The sequence below is a fragment of the Lytechinus pictus genome, unplaced genomic scaffold, assembly GCF_037042905.1.
Source record: "Lytechinus pictus isolate F3 Inbred unplaced genomic scaffold, Lp3.0 scaffold_20, whole genome shotgun sequence".
Taxonomy (NCBI): domain Eukaryota; kingdom Metazoa; phylum Echinodermata; class Echinoidea; order Temnopleuroida; family Toxopneustidae; genus Lytechinus; species Lytechinus pictus.
In genome coordinates, this window is record NW_026974141.1 from 2,265,096 (window position 1) to 2,281,258 (window position 16,163).

The 16,163-nt window shown below is 37.6% G+C and overlaps 1 protein-coding gene across 1 annotated transcript; it reads right to left on the reverse strand.

The window, feature by feature from the left end:
- Positions 1-11: 11 nt before the first annotated feature.
- On the reverse strand, positions 12-15,875 carry LOC129283205 (mitochondrial glutamate carrier 2-like). Its single transcript, XM_064114803.1, has 4 exons — positions 15,752-15,875; positions 8,290-8,549; positions 6,679-6,778; positions 12-5,533 (listed from the first exon to the last, which is right to left on the reverse strand). The coding sequence occupies exons 1-4, from the start codon at positions 15,792-15,794 to the stop codon at positions 5,304-5,306; spliced, it is 633 nt and encodes a 210-aa protein (XP_063970873.1). The 5' UTR covers positions 15,795-15,875; the 3' UTR covers positions 12-5,303.
- Positions 15,876-16,163: the final 288 nt, after the last annotated feature.

Consider the following 16,163-nt stretch of genomic DNA (forward strand, 5'->3'; position numbering starts at 1 on the left):
ATGCATTGTATACGCAAATCTTTACCCATTTATTGCTGTGGATAATTAACTTGGCATATGCAGCAAAAGTCCTTTGGACTTCAAAATAAAGAGAGAGAGAACAATATTTAAAGGTAATTCCTGGTATTGTCGGATACACGGTAATATTACATTCGCGTACCCTAGCACCAATCGGCGAAAAATCACAACGTTTTAAGACACAACGATATCACATGCGAGTGGTAACACATCATACGATCTTTGGTGAATGATACATGCATGAAAAGAATAATAGCATTCTTTTGATCAGTTTTAATAGTTAATGTACTGTATACACTATGAAGCAGACTTCAAAGGAAAATTATTCCATTGTACTTTTAGAAAGTCTGCTATGCAGCTACAGAATGGCATATATAGTTAAGAATACGTAAAATAAAGGAGATAGGTGAACTGTTATAATGAGAGGAAGAACAGAAAAGATAAAAATGAGAGAGAGAGAGAAATATAGTGAAAGAGAGGGAGAATAGAAGTGAAAGATAGAGGAGAGAGAGAAATGGAAGCAAGGTGAAAAGGGGATTTCCCTTACAAATAGAACATAAATTTCACATCTCTCTTGCATAAGGGAATTGATGTAGAAATACTGTTTATAACATGGGATGCATTGTACTTCACAAGACACATAATAGTTTTCATTTTTTTTCCTCCAAATAATAACATCTTATTTACATACAATATATACATCAACCATCGACCCATTATTGCTTTATTTAACTATTCTATTTTCTACCCTTATACAACAATTCTGCTATCTACCCTTTCTAATCTAATTTATTCCATTTTCTAACCCTTTCTATTCTAATTACAGTAGTCTATAATGTTTAGTTGGCGAAACATTAAAAGAACCAATGACCAAATAAAATAAGTTGACTATTTTAGAGCTTTTCATGAAGTATCTTGTCATTAGTTTTCACAAACAAGTTGTTTTCAGCCAATCAGAAGGAAGGATTTTAGTAGCTTATAACAGTCAGTGAAAATCAAATGTAAATCACTTCATGAAAAACTCCCCTTTTATCAGCATTTATCATAAATACGGAGCTCAGCTGGTGGACCAATACATAAAAGCAGAATCATATCTGCTTGGTCAAAATCAGAACTTTGCCAAATATGCCATGAAGTTTTACCATTTCAACACATCTTCAAATATGAATCGAGTGAGGGTATATATTTTTCCTTTAAAATCATATCTTGATGTGTATTTAACATCAAATTAACAGCTTAAACTACAGTAAAAGTTTAGGGGGTTTTAAAAACTTTCAAAGTTTTGGGGGTATCAATTTCTTTGTCGATAGTTGTTTTTATCTTTTTATTGGTGGATAGCAATATGTGGAGTGTTGTGGCCCAGTGGATTAGTCTCCGGACTTTGAAACAGAGGGTCGTGGGTTCGAATCCCAGCCAGGGCGTAATTTCCTTCGGCAAGAAATTTATCCACATAGTGCTGCACTCAACCCAGGTGAGGTGAATGGGTACCCGGCAGGATTATTCCTTGAACATTTAACGCCTATTAATATGGCGGCTTAGCTACAGCCGGGGTAATAAGATGGTACCAAGTATCAAAGCGCCATTGAGTATATGCACATAGTAACTGCGCTATATAAATGGACATATTATTATTATAATATTTCAAATTATGAACTGCTTTAACACAAAGCAATGCAAAGACTTTGCACATTGGCAGAAACCATACACATTTCTATCAAAATATTTAAGACTGAATTTATGCGACACAAATATATTCATAATATATTGTGAATACATGCATAACATACCATACCACGAATTGATCATAGTACGCTTTTCAATAATATGTACACACAGCGGAGCACCATATTATTATTACGAATGCACAGTTTACACGAGACCTTTTGTGCCCATAATACTGCAACAGTTACAACTTCTCAACACATTGTTAATGAAAGCCATTTCATGTCAGGAATATCAATCAATCACAAATGAAACATCTATACATGTGATGGATTTCTCCGGAACATTGTAAGATTTTCATTTGAAAGTTTCACTTAATGGTCAAACACACATCGCATGGTGTAATATGATCTGCTCAGAGACAAAAGGGCTTATAAATATGAAACTTAAAAAGTACCCTTCCTCATCTGAGCAGACCTAACAGATATAAGGGGAACATTTCATGAAAAGTTTTTGAGAGCAATCTTATGAGAGCAATCTTAGCCAATCAGATGCTAGGATTTCAGTAGCTTATAACAATAACTCTTTGTTTCATGAAACACTCCCCGGGAATGATGATGATGGCATGGACGGAGTGAGGGTTATATGAATGGAAAGGCGATGGCAGTCGAGTCGAGGTGGAACAGATAAAAATAAAAATAAAAGGACCTTATCTTACAGTCCTTCTACTACTCATTGTCTACTACACCAATCGATAATCATTGGCAGAAGCAGAGCTGCCAACCTGAACAGATCAATTCGGTATTTTAACAGCTGAAAATCAGTATTTTGTTATTAAAGGAAATCAGTATTTTCAAAGATATACCATAGGGCAACACATAAAACCGAAACGTTAGGAATCAGTGTTTTGCATGAAACCATCAGTATTGTCATTTTTCATTACTAAATACAGAAAATCAGGACAAGTTGGCAACTCTGCTTCATTCCTGCCAAAATTGGGAGCTTTCGAAGGACCGGGCATGAGCAGGTCAAATTTTTAGTCAAATCTACAGTCCTCTCTGCGTACCGTTGTCGAAAGCTCCCTGATATAATGTGAATATACATCTATCAATCTCCTAGAAACCTTTCCGTTTTCGTTCTCCTCCAGTTGCCACAATTCCTACAAAGTTCTGCTGTTTATGCACTAGTTGCGATCAATGATTTCTTTTATTTTACAGGAGGTAAAAATATCTGCTGTTACATACCTGTCTTTTTTTTTCACTTCACCTAGAAGTGGACCCAAATAAGTTTAGAGAAATCATACAAATAATAATCACGATTAAAATACTGCAGATCAGGCATTAACTGTGCAGCGCAGGTAACCACATTGACTTCCATACTTTGCCGACATAGCACAAAATGATGTTGACACCCATGCAAGGAAATAACTATCGCCAATATCCGAGCCTGAAATTTTTCGCTCGGAATCTTTGAAAATATTTCAGGCTTCAGATGGTGCAATGTATAATGGCATCATTTCAGGAATATTTTCAGCCATGAATACGATATAACAATATCTCGCAGCATCAGAATCAGAATTATATTTATTAAAGGGCCCAGCCACTGACAAATCATGGGGAAATTGAATCAATACGTAATTTGCAAAAGGCCAATTGACTTGCATAATATAATCAGTCCGTCATGAGCACCCGTCGGACTAATGCGATAAAAGTTCGGACAGCACTAATTTGACCGAACTCGTGATGGTTATTTACTTCGGATCATCGCAGTTCCAGTTTCCAACAATCCCAATTCCTAGACTCAGAGCAGGTCTCTTGATTGCTAAACCAAAATAAATAACCTCTGTGAAGTTACATGTTTCAAAGTGAAAACACGCAGTTGGTTGGTTAGTCTACTATAAACTATTGCTCTCATATAGACGTCTCAGACATGCCGGCGTCTGTTACATAACACCCCCAGGCATGTAGCCGAGTGAAAGACTTGAATCCCTTCTCTGTTCAGAGATAAGCCTTGATTTCCCCATGATTTGTCAATGAAAGGTCGCTTTAACCGATGTCATCAGGCTACTCAAAATGGCTACAACAACCAATATCAGTATACTATAGGAATGAATTGCCGTGATGACATACTTCTGCTATCTACAAGTTAAGGCTAATCTGAAGCCCATTTATATTAATAAAATATCTGGAAAAGATCCACTTACGAAGACTTGTCACACATTGATTCAGTCTTCGTTATAAGCTTTACATGTTGCAATGAAACTCTATTACAATTATTGGATACATATATTCATCTTGGTTTGTAGATGGATGAATTCATGAAATAAACAATACTTTTATAAGTAAAGAAATTATGGGCCAAAATTAAATTAAACAAAATGTGTCACAATCTTTTAAAACTCCATACAAGATTAAATTTTTAACCCATTATTAACTGATAAATGGATTGTCTTTCATGCGTGAACAGAGTGAAACAAAAACACAAAATACTGTTGTCATGTAAGCACTTATCATCCATATCATCAAAATAAAAATAAATAGATCAATTAAATAAAAAAATTGTTCAATACAATACTGAGTTGTACTAGAATCAATTAATTCTGTAATAATAATCTACAGAAGTTCTGCAAACTGCATTTTTTAGAGTTGATATCTCCCATAACTATTCTCATAATTGATGTTGTGCTGGAAATTATTTTCCTTTAGTCCATTTCTCTGTAATCCAAGAGCATGGAATGAAATGGAAGCAAGTTAAAAGATAAATTTTTGAAAATGCACTGATGTTGCTTCACGTCAGGATAAATCCTCCGATTCATACCAATTCTTGACTTGATAAGAAAATTGATACTGACAATACAAGTACGCTTTCCTACATTTCATTGGACTTGGCTCTATAGGTGTGACAAAACTTGCCATACAAAATGAGAATGTTCAGTCCCATATATGTAGATCTGTGTAAGTTAGCCAACTTTAGAATGCACTTCTAAAGGAATCACTGTGAAAGTGTTTCTATGCAACTCTAAAGAGAACCCACATTAAAGGGATGGAGTCTACTCTAATCAAAATCAACAAAGCTTGTCAGAGCCAGGAGGGCACTGGCTGCATGTTATTTGTGACTTGCGCCCTTCTGGTTCTAAAGCTGATTATTTGAATCACACATAACAGGTTGAAAGTCACAAACGACACGCAGCTAATGGCCTACCGGTGATAGAGCTGATGATTGAATCACACACTTATAAATATCACGTCTCTTTGCCACCTCATCCATTTTCGATGACAAAGAATAATTGCACCAGACATCTCACCTTTAACCTACAACTTCACAATCATCTAAAACCCCTTCTATTCTGATTACCAAAACAAGTTTGATGTACATGGCAAAATTAGGATTTAAACCACAGATCAAGTTCCAAACTCCCATAGTATCCTTATAATATTAATACTGTTTAACATCAAAGACTGAGGTTTCAAAAGCTGGAGGAGTCGGCTTTCTGTAGATCAACATACATCACCATATGATGAGGAAATCAGATCAAGATGGCAGTGTGCCAGAGCATGACGACAATCACAAGCGTAGATGATCATGAAGCAAGGTGAGGCGATGACAGCATCCGAGCCGCTTCCTCAGAACGTCAGCCCGTTGAAGCGGTCGACGACGTACTCGCCGACGCCAAAGTAGTAGACTGACTGGGCGATGCCGAAGAGGGGTGCGATGACGAGGATTCGGCAGGTGGCGCCTTTGAAGAAAGCCTGAGGTCCTTCGTTCTTGAGGATCTTGGTGAAGCAGTCCCGGACGCCGGTGTAGGTCTCCTCGCCCTCTGCGTGCTCTAGGAGTTGTAGTCTGGTTTTGATAACTGTCAAGGATTAAGAGAACAACAAGGTTATGTATGTTTGGGCTTTTAAAATTATTGCTGGGATTTGACATTCATATTCTGCCAACACTTAGAAATGCAAAATCTGGACAATCAATGTCCAGGAGTCCAGGGGACTGTCTAGGCCCCCGGCTGGGTCCAGGCAAAGAGCCCTGGCAAGGGAACAGGGAGCAGCGTCCCCTGAAATTCCTGGATTTTAGCAACTTTAAAGGCCAACAAAACATAATTTTCATACATAAAATTTAATATATCGAAGGTTGCAAAATCTTTTGAAATGTACTCTAGTGTAATGAAAGAGGGCTTCTACATTTATATAACTTTTCCAATATTTCTCTTTTTTGTGTAACATGAAATTTTTAGATTTGGGGTCATTTTGAAGGATGAAAACTGGACGATCCAAATAAGATCTCGACAGTTGGCAGGGCAACGTTTCATCAACAGTCATCTTTGACAAGTTGTCAGATCTGTCAGCTTTCCTTGATTCTGATTGGCTGAGAAGCACTGTTACTATGGTAACTGTTCGATAAAACTCCCAAATCCTTTCATGAAACACTCCCCAAGAGATAAACTTTTCCAAGATTATAACCTGCTTGTGCTAATCAACACCTAATTAGTGAGAGGCAAAAGTAAATGGCGTTTGCTCAGTGCTCCCCAGGGAGTGGGGAATGTGTGCCTTGATGTGTGAACAAGCTAGAAGTCCATGACTCTGGCAATGATATATATCTGTAAAATATATGAGCCATATATTACACTGCATAGAATGCTACATAGGAGTGGATTTATCTATACACACTATAATTGCAAATGGTTTTATTTCCAGGGAAGGGGGGGGGTGCAAATCTGTATGAATTGTCTTGAAATGTGACAACAGAGGCTAGTATTTATGTTCCTTTTGAATGGCCTTGGTAGAAAAGGGGACAGTTAACGGTTTTATGAAAAATGTCAGCACTGACGCATTGACTTTTTTCTGACAGTTACCATAGTAACAGTCAGAGAGGCCTCTCAGCCAATAAAAACCCAAGGATTTCACCAACATTGTCAGCGCCAACAATTCATTCAGTGCTGACAACTTTCATGAAATGCCCCCCCGGTCTGTACACAAACAATCGAAAAAAGCATTGACTTACCATCTACGGGGTTGACTGAGACAGCAGCTGTTGAGGCAGCTATACACCCTGATACGAACGAATGTAAGAAACTAGCTCTCCCCGTCTCTGATTGGAAGCCCTAGAATACAACAAAGAAGATAAAACATTCAATATTACCTCTGGGAGCGAATTGTGGAATAGGTTTCTGAATCATTATTTGACCTTTATGAATAGCCTTAATGAATGAGCTGGCCCTTTGTGTTGTCTTATGGATTCTTCTCTTTTGTGTGAAAATATCTCTCTTAACTTCACATTTTTCATAAGGTTGTCATACTTTTTTATATGGTTGCCATACTTTGTATTTTTGTTGTAGGGCTTCCAAGGGCAACAGTATACCAGTTACTAATGGAGCCATCCTACTTATTAAAAAAAAGACTGAATATAGATAAGGCATAAATAAAGCATTTCAAATACTCATATTTGATACTGAAGTCTAGCCTTCTTTAGCGACCAATTCTCGCTACCCCAAATAGGAACAAAAATCTCATAATGCGCGAGACGAGATAATTTTCACTCCGTCGGGTCGTCATCACCACTTCCGGTTCAGAGTCATGCTCGCGCGAGGTTCGCGATACTGAGTTTTCCACCGCCACGCTGAAATCGATGCCAATCAGCGTAATATGTACAGATTATAATACTTTTTATTTAATTTGGTCAGTTTTGATTCCATTTGAATTATAAATAAAAAAATATATATATTTTATGTGAAAATAATTTTTGTTCATGTTTTTATTTGGTTATAAAAAAAGTAAACAAAAAAAGAATATCTTAGAATTTTGCATTTAGCGACCGGCCTAACATCACGATCGTATTCGACTAGACGCTAAATATATACAGCATTCATTCCGTTCAATTTTTCGTCGACCACAAAATGGATAAAAAATCAGTTTCGGAACTTTAAAAAATCTTAACTGACAGAGGAATACCGTGCAATGGAAAGCGTCGGGCAGAATTAGTGACTTAAGCAGAAAAGGCCGTTAAACTGTATCGTGAAAGAGAGGGTTGTGATCACGAACTTTCCGAGCGAAAGCGACGTTGTGTTGTTGTGCATGACGGCACTGTTGATCTGAATGGCAAAACAGTGCATTGGACTTCCGAACAGGAAGTTGTACTACCGAAAAGCTATCCCATAATGCAATGCGCGTTACAGGGATTTTCCCGGATCTCGGCGAAATCGCTATTTGGGGTAGCGAGAATTATCTACAATTACCCCATATTTGGTTAAATGTTACTAAGATTCCCAATAGAAACTTGTTTTTCAAGGAACCTGTCCATAAGAACCACATGGAGCCCATTTCATAAAGGATTTACAACTTTTTAAACTTTGGCATTATAGCAACTACCACGGTAACAGGGCTCAGCAGCCAATCAGAATCAAGGTTACCATGGTACTGATGGTATAATGACTTAAGTCCTTTATGAAATGGGGCCCCTGCTCTTCAAGAAAAGTATTAGTTCAATACTTAAATGTCTTCATATTGTTGTTTGGTCATGATATATAACCTAAAAGCACATGGGATTTGAGTCCACTTGATCTGAGGTAAATAATGTGACTTTGGAAGCAGAAAGGAGTACGAAGGTTGTTCTCACCAAGGCATTGAGATGTGCAAAGAATGGAAAGTAGATCGCTGAAAACGGGACATCCCTCATCATGGTGGCTCCAAGACCCTTGTAAAGACCAAAGAAACCCTTCGTCTGGATCAGGTCCCGTGCGATGGCCATGCCCGAGGACGGGACGGTCCGGGTGTTCGCCGAGTAGGAGCGGGCAAGTACTGGGTTGAGTTTGCCTGAGGCTGTGAGGTCGTTGACGGAGACGGAGCCGACGCCGTTTGGTTTGAGGAGAAGCGCTTCTGTAAAGAGAACAAGCATTGGAACGTGTTAAATTTGACTAAAAAATCCAATGCAGAGAAGAACTTCGAATCATGTTTATCAATGGCATTGACACAGTAAATTAAAATCATACTTCAACTATAGAAGAGTCTGCTACTAATACAGTACGCTCTTAAAAGATCCTCATGAAATTTGGGGTAAAAGTTTAAAACTTGGAACGTGTTAAATTTGACTAAAAAATCCAATGCAGAGAAGAACTTCGAATCATGTTTATCAATGGCATTGACACAGTAAATTAAAATCATACTTCAACTAAAGAAGAGTCTGCTACTAATACAGTACGCTCTTAAAAGATCCTCATGAAGTTTGGGGTAAAAGTTTAAAACTGAGCTGAAATCAAAGTTACGCCCTTCTGGCTGTCAGTGTCAGCTGACAAAATGCTTACGTGATCATTATGTCCATGCGTGTTTATCATGTTATGTCCATGTTTGTTATGTTATTACTATAAAACCTAGCGGGTAAACTTCCGACTTCCTTCCCCACCATGGACCTTAACCTTGTGTTCATATTCTATTGACATATGAAACCAAATTGCTGGAGTTAACCTAATTCTTTTGGGGGCAGGGGAATAAGCCAAGTGTTCAGCTTTAGATCATAACTTTTCATTTTATTATTATGTTACGTCCATGTTTGTTACTAAATCGCTATAGAACCCAGTTGGTGAGCTTCCCTCTTCCTTGCAACAACTTAACATTGTGCATTCCATTCCAATGACATATGGGGGGAGGGGTTGGCAGTCATAAACATGTGTGCACAGTTATTAACATATAGGAGCCAATGTGATGCTGTTCAAACCTTTTTCTTGTCCAGCTTTTTAAATTTGAATCAAATGTGATATCCCCAAGCTATAGGTAAATAATAGTTTGCATGAAAAATACTTGTGAATGGTTCAAATTAAGTTGATATTAAAATTGATCTTAGTAGTGTACTTATATGATAGGAGTTACAATCAGTAATAATTCGATTTTGACTTGAATTAATGAGAATTACTTCTTGAGATTAAACCTCTGAATTCCAAGTATAATAACAAAACAGAATAAAGATTTCATGTCTGGTTTACTATAAAAGATTAAATCCAGGACTGATCTTCTGTACGCCTGTGTCAAGACAGACCAATTTTCTAATAAACCACAAATCAAAAAAAAAATATTTCATGAACTCAGAATGACAGAGAAATATATCCAGGGTTTAGAACATTAAAAGGTAGTTACATTGCTTCACATAAAAGTTAGATGGACTTCCTCACGTGTGACTCTGAACACGTGAGAATAAACTTGACCTCGATGTTACAATAATATGGCAGTGAATGTCAACATGATAATAATGGGATGTTTACTTCAAGTTCACATTGTTTCATGATTGTGTCAGGAGGAAAGAATATCAGGAAATAGAGGGAAACGATCGGATGGAGGGAAAGAAGGGTAGAGGGAGAAGAGAGGGAGAGAGAGGAAGAGAGAGAGGGAGAGGAAGAGGGAAAAGGGAAGAGAGAAGAGGGAGAGGAAAAGAATGGAAAGGCAAAGAAAGAGACAGGAGATGAAGGGAGATCTATGGAGAAGGGGAGTGAGAGGAAGAGGAGGGGAGAGAGAGAAAGAGGGGAGAAAGGGGAGAGAGAGGAAGAGGAAAAGGGGGAAGAGAGGAGAGGGAGTAGGAGAGGAAAAGAATGGGAAGGGAAAGGTAGGGAAAGAGGAATGAGGGGAGGGGAGATCTACGGAGAAGGGGAGTGAGAGGAAGAGGAGGGGAGAAAGAGGGAGAGAGGCCAAGTGGGGGGGGGGGGGGGGCGGGGAAACCAAATGGGTATGAACATGAAAAGCTTAGCTGTAAGATAGGAAGAGGAAAAGGGAGAAAAAAATGAGGGGTACAGGGAAGAGGACACAGTTGAGTGAAAAGAAATGGATGGGGCAAGTTAGGATAGGAATGGAGGACCCACAACACTATATGTGGAGAAGAAATCAAGGAGAGATAAAAATAGGAATACCGGTACATGTAATAAATACACTAATATTGGATGGCAGGGAAGGAGAACACGCTGAAATTCAAATTTCCATACAGATGTTATACCTTGGTCACATTTGTTCTACGGCGGCTGTAGGGCGAGTCGAAAACAGTTGTTTTATTCATTTTTATTCAAACCACCTATATGTAGCTGGTACAAAAAAAAAGTTAAAACAGCTGTTTTCGACTCGCCGTACGGCCGCCGTGGAAGAAATGTGACCAAGGTATTAATAGCATTTATGGGCAGAAGTCAATCCCCCCTACCCAACAGTACTTTTTAATCGCAAAGGATTGCAAACAGGATCAACAACAGAATGTTGAATGAAATGAATCAACTGCACTGCACAAATAACCTCCCCCCCCCTCCCGCACTGCCATCATCAAAAAGAAAAAAAAAGTCCCTCGCAGGTGCAGGGCAGTTTGCATGAGCTGCAGCCGTCAAGAGCAGGACACCTTGATTTCATCCTTCCTTCAAGTGTACCATCAAAATAAACAAATCTCCTATTAAACATTTCCTGCATTATGTGAATGAACCTTGAATCGCCACTTGTATCTATCATGCCTAAATATTGTGCCTGGTCCGTGTTGCTCGCGTGATCCATCGGCTAACGACCTTCGGCATAACATGCAACCTGTCAAATACAAACTTTCTCCTGTCAAATATCACTTCAACCACGTACTTATACTATAACATATTCGATTCCATTATAAGCAGACTATATCAGACTCCAATTAGGTCACGATCTACTCTTCATTTTCAAATTAAAGAGGAATATAAATTTTAGATAGAAAATCTATTGCAATTATAATGAACATCAATCCAAATATTTTGATAGGAATTTGTATTACCATTTCTCGTTTATCAAAGTAACAGCTGGCGTCGGGGGGGGGGGGGAAGCAACAAGTGGTGCGACCTTTGCTTTAATATTTTTTCATGCAACAGATGTCTGGGTTCCATAAATCCATGGTATATGTAAATTTGACATCCAGGTAGAACTGGAAACATCTGGAATTCATTTCATTCATTGCCACTGGGTTAACCATACTGTACTTTATTCAAAATAAATTCCACTTGTGGCAACTACCACAAAATGATATCAAACTGAAATCAAAATGAAATCAATTATTATACGCAAATGATTGCGCGTGTATAAGCCAAATTATTGTGGTAGATAAAATGAGAAATATGGCGGTTGTTAGTAAAATATGCATGAAGAGTGGTTCTTGTCACTTTTTTGTTCTTTTGGGGTTTTCTAATACCCCTTTCATACTGCCCTCTTCATTTTTCACCGGCGAACTTCTCCGCCTCGCATTCCTCACTTCCCCGGCGAAGAAAAAAATGTACCCTTTCGCACTGACATTTCTTTCCCGGCGAAAGTCAACGGGCGATTGCAGAACAAATGAAAGAAAATTGTAAACATTACTTCTTACCTATTACAAAAAGGTATCAAAAAAATTAATTACAACATATTTTGAGTGTATTACAATAAAAACAAACAATATCACCTTGTTTTTATATCTTAGCGCATTTTATACATGTAAAAAGTGCTTTTTAATAAATATTGTTAGTAAAAAAAAAAAATGTTAGAGGGTATCTACTTGGCCATAGCATTCAGCTGAGCTTGCAACGATCGCGCGCGGAATCTCGGTGCAGGGGACTTCGGGAGAGAAAAAAATTGACATCTGACGTCATTAAAGAGGAGAAGTTCTCCGGTTTGCTTTCATACTGGCCTTTTCACCAGCGAACTTCGCCGGTGAAACAGTTTCGCCGGCGAAGTTCTCCACCTCTAGAGGTGGAGAAGTTCACCGGCGAACTTCACCGGTGAAGTTATCCTGTGTACCTTTCATACTGGACACTTTCCCCTTCGCTGGCGAACTTCGCCGGTGAAGTTCGCCGGTGAAAGGCGCAATATGAAAGGGGTATAACTGACAGCAAATTCTCATAAATTTTGTGATTTGATTTGATTTGAAACAATAGAACGTATAATTTAAAAAATAAGCATGACATTTTGCTGGTAGATTGGGACTTGTTTTTTTTTATGCATTACTAATGGAAATTCCAACAGTGTTGGCATTTTCAGTGTACCATTTTTCTGTCCCCATTGTTTCTCTTCGTATTTACGGTAGTTGATGTAATCTTGCAGGATAAATGTTCGTACAAAAAGATAATCTTCTTTAGAAAAGAGCTCACCAGATGAAACATAAAAGTAACCATAACTCTTATTCAAAGATATATACCAGTTGTGGTAACAATCTCAAAATGAGTTCAAATAGAATCAAATGATATTACCACCAGTGTGTATATCGGAGTAAATAAACAAAAATATGTGCCAAATAGCTCTGGAAGAAAATGTGTAATTGCTGAGAAATGAGCAAAATAAGTACAGAATTTCATCAAATGTTCGTGATTTTTCAAAGCAATATAAATACACTGTCCCACATATGCTCTTCTGAGTTAGTGTTCATCAGAATTATCGATTTTGAGCCAAGATTTCATGATTTTGCAAAGATAAGTTTACATTAATTTACCAGATCTAGATGTATGACAATTAACCTTGATTTACAACACTTTCTCATGAAATATTGTTTGCTGCAACTATTTACCTTTAAAAATTGATTGATACCTTCTAGCTTTAATAAAGGTCCTTGAAAGGGCGAGCCACCTTCCACGATATTATGAGTTTGAGTTGTGCTTTCGTGAACATACAAATGACAATCATGTTGCTTCTTAAGTCTGTATTATGCCTTCTAAAGATAAGTCATTCCTGTGAATCCTGTCATTTTTTTTCAAAAATGCCAATTATTTGTAAATTTTATTTGATCTGAAACAGTAAACATATACATATAATCTTATTTTAAAGGTTTGATGGATGCCTGTACAATAAAGGTCACTGGCATTATTTTGAATAGTAGAGCAGTATAGCAGCTGTAACTGACATCACCTCTGTCATATCTTGTTCCAATCAGATCACTCGGTTTCATGTTTCTTTTTTTTCACCATTCCAATCAGAAACTCCATCTCTTGGGCACACAGTCCTCTCATGCTTGGGATAGGGTAGCAGCTGTTCTATTCAAAGTCTCCCCCCCCCCTTCAGAAAAAGAAAAGAATCCCTTTTCATTATGATTCAAGCACTGAACTGCAATTTTCAGAGGGGTTGGGGTTTCTGTCAGTAATAACCCTCTAGAGCAGTATGGATAGCCTATTCCAATGCTGCATCTACATTGTACACCCTAGTCGTTTCTGCCAACGGAAAAATATATTTTTCTGATACTTTCTGGGTATTTTTTCTTAACTGCATATCTTTAGAATATATTTCTGAAAAATACTCTGAAAATAGCATTTTTTGGTGTATTTTCCTGGAATGACAGATACAAGAAATATTTTTTCTCTTATTTTTCATTTTAACATTCTTGTGAATATGAACGATTTTTTTAAAATACCCTAAAAATTGAATAAACATAATATGAGTGATATAAAAAATATAAGAAAAATTTATTTTTACAGTATTTTTTGTGGCAAAAATTCATATTTTATTGGACATGACAAAAACGCTCTGAAAATATATTTTTAACATACAGTGTTCGGCGTTCCAAAAATGTATGAGAAAAAAAATATTTTGAAAAATATATTTCAAAGGTATTTTTATTGTATTTTTTAAACCAAAATACCCTAAAAATATATTTTCGGGGTGATTTTTGGGGTATCTAAAGAATATTTTTGCAATATTTTTTTTCGAGCAGGGCATTTACAGCTCCTGGGGGGCATTTCACTAAGAGTAAGTGTGACTTAAAAATTATGCTTAGTGCCAACGCGCACAAGATTATACAACACGCTATCTTATTAATACATAGCAGCGCGCATCCTCTTAGTATGAATTGACCAATACAGTGATACCTTTTCTTCAGCATGCAACTAATACCTTGGTCACATTTGCTCTACGGCGGCCGTACGGCGAGTCGAAAACAGCCGTTTTAATCATTTTTATTCAAACCACCTATATATAGCTGGTACAAAAATGTCAAAACGGCTGTTTTCGACTCGCCAAACGGCCACCGTAGAACAAATGTGACCAAGGTATAAGACATTTAAGTGTGACTCTAAAGGCCACCGCACACCTTACGACTGGTCTGCGACCCGATTTCAGAATAAAATGTAATAGAATTTGATGCTAATATTGAGACTTGGAATATCTTACTGTGTAATGTTCTAGATCATCGTACGAATACCTATGTTCAAATATGTGACTATGCTCTTCTTAGAATAAAAGCGAATTTAATATCTAGTCGTAATGACGTCATAGCAGTCGTACGATTGGCTACGATTTGAAACTAATTTGGCCTTTACTCTAAAATAAAGGATTGTAATCTTTCAAAATGGTTATATTAGTATTCTTTCAATTAATTTTAGCCTCAAATAAAATGATATGTTCCATTCACTTTTTCAGAAAATTAGCAAAATGCGATTTGCTCCAAAATCGGATCGCGAACAGTCGTAAGATGTGCGGTAGCCTTAAGTCATACATAACTCTTTGTGAATTGCCGCGGCCCTGAGGAAGGATAGGGTAGCAGCTGTTCCATCCAATGTCTCCCCCCCCCCCACTGAAAATAACCTTCGATTTTTTAATCATGATTCAAGCACTGAACTGCCATTTTCAGAGGGGGTGGGGTTACTGTCAGTAAAATCCCAGATACTGGTTTGGGCTGGTCTTTCCAATGTTCTGGCTGGCAATGCAGCTACATTGTAGAGCTCTAGTTTTTATCAGAACTTATCATATGTACTTGAACTTCATTCAGGGCACATGTACGTCATACGAGAACTTTATCGCAATAATCTTCTGTCCTCGAGCTCTACTCTGTTCTGTACCCTTACAGTCTGTACCGTGAAGCATTTGAGATAATGATCCTTACCTGACAAAACTATTGGAATCTTGAAAAATATAACCTTTTTTCTCCATTTGATACTTTTGCAACTGTGGCCCTGTAACAAAAGTCTCGGCAATCGATCATTAGTCAGATTTTCACGATTGATCATACACAATAATCAATGCAATCAATCATAGATATAAGCCCCAATGATTAATCGCTAAGCATTGTTACTAGGACACTGGAAAGGTAGATAGCTCAGAAAATGGTCAGAGTATCAGTTGAGCTTCCTCCCTCCGTTACTTACTTTTCCGGCCTGCATCTTGTAGTTGTATTTTGAGCATTTCCATAGGGGTTGTGATTATCACCTGGCAAAACCCTGCACCTCCTCCAGCAAGGGTTTCTCGGTGGAAAGGCAAGTGCCCACTGTAAGGAGAGAAAAGGAGAAAGGAAGAGAAGATGGGGAAAGAAATAGAAAGAGAGAAATGGAAAGAGAGAAAGGAAGACAGGGGTAAAGAAAGATGGAGAGAGAGAGAGAGAGAGACAAAGCAAAGAGAAAGTGAGACAAATAAAGAGAGAGAGAGAGAAAATCAAAGCAGAAAAGATTATAAAGAGAAGTAAAGGTAGACAAAAAAAGGATGAAAAAGAGGAAGAAAAATTGGGAAAAGAATGTAATTTTGTAAATTCATATAATCAATATTTAACATTAATGCAAGTCT

Coding starts and splice junctions, on each gene's coding strand:
- LOC129283205 (XM_064114803.1), bottom strand. CDS start 15,794: ATGGAAATGCTCAAAATACAACTACAAGATGCAGGCCGGAAAA. Junction 8,550..15,751: donor ACAAGATGCAGGCCGGAAAA/GTAAGTAACGGA, acceptor TTCTCTTTACAG/AAGCGCTTCTCCTCAAACCA. Junction 6,779..8,289: donor TTGCACATCTCAATGCCTTG/GTGAGAACAACC, acceptor GTTGTATTCTAG/GGCTTCCAATCAGAGACGGG.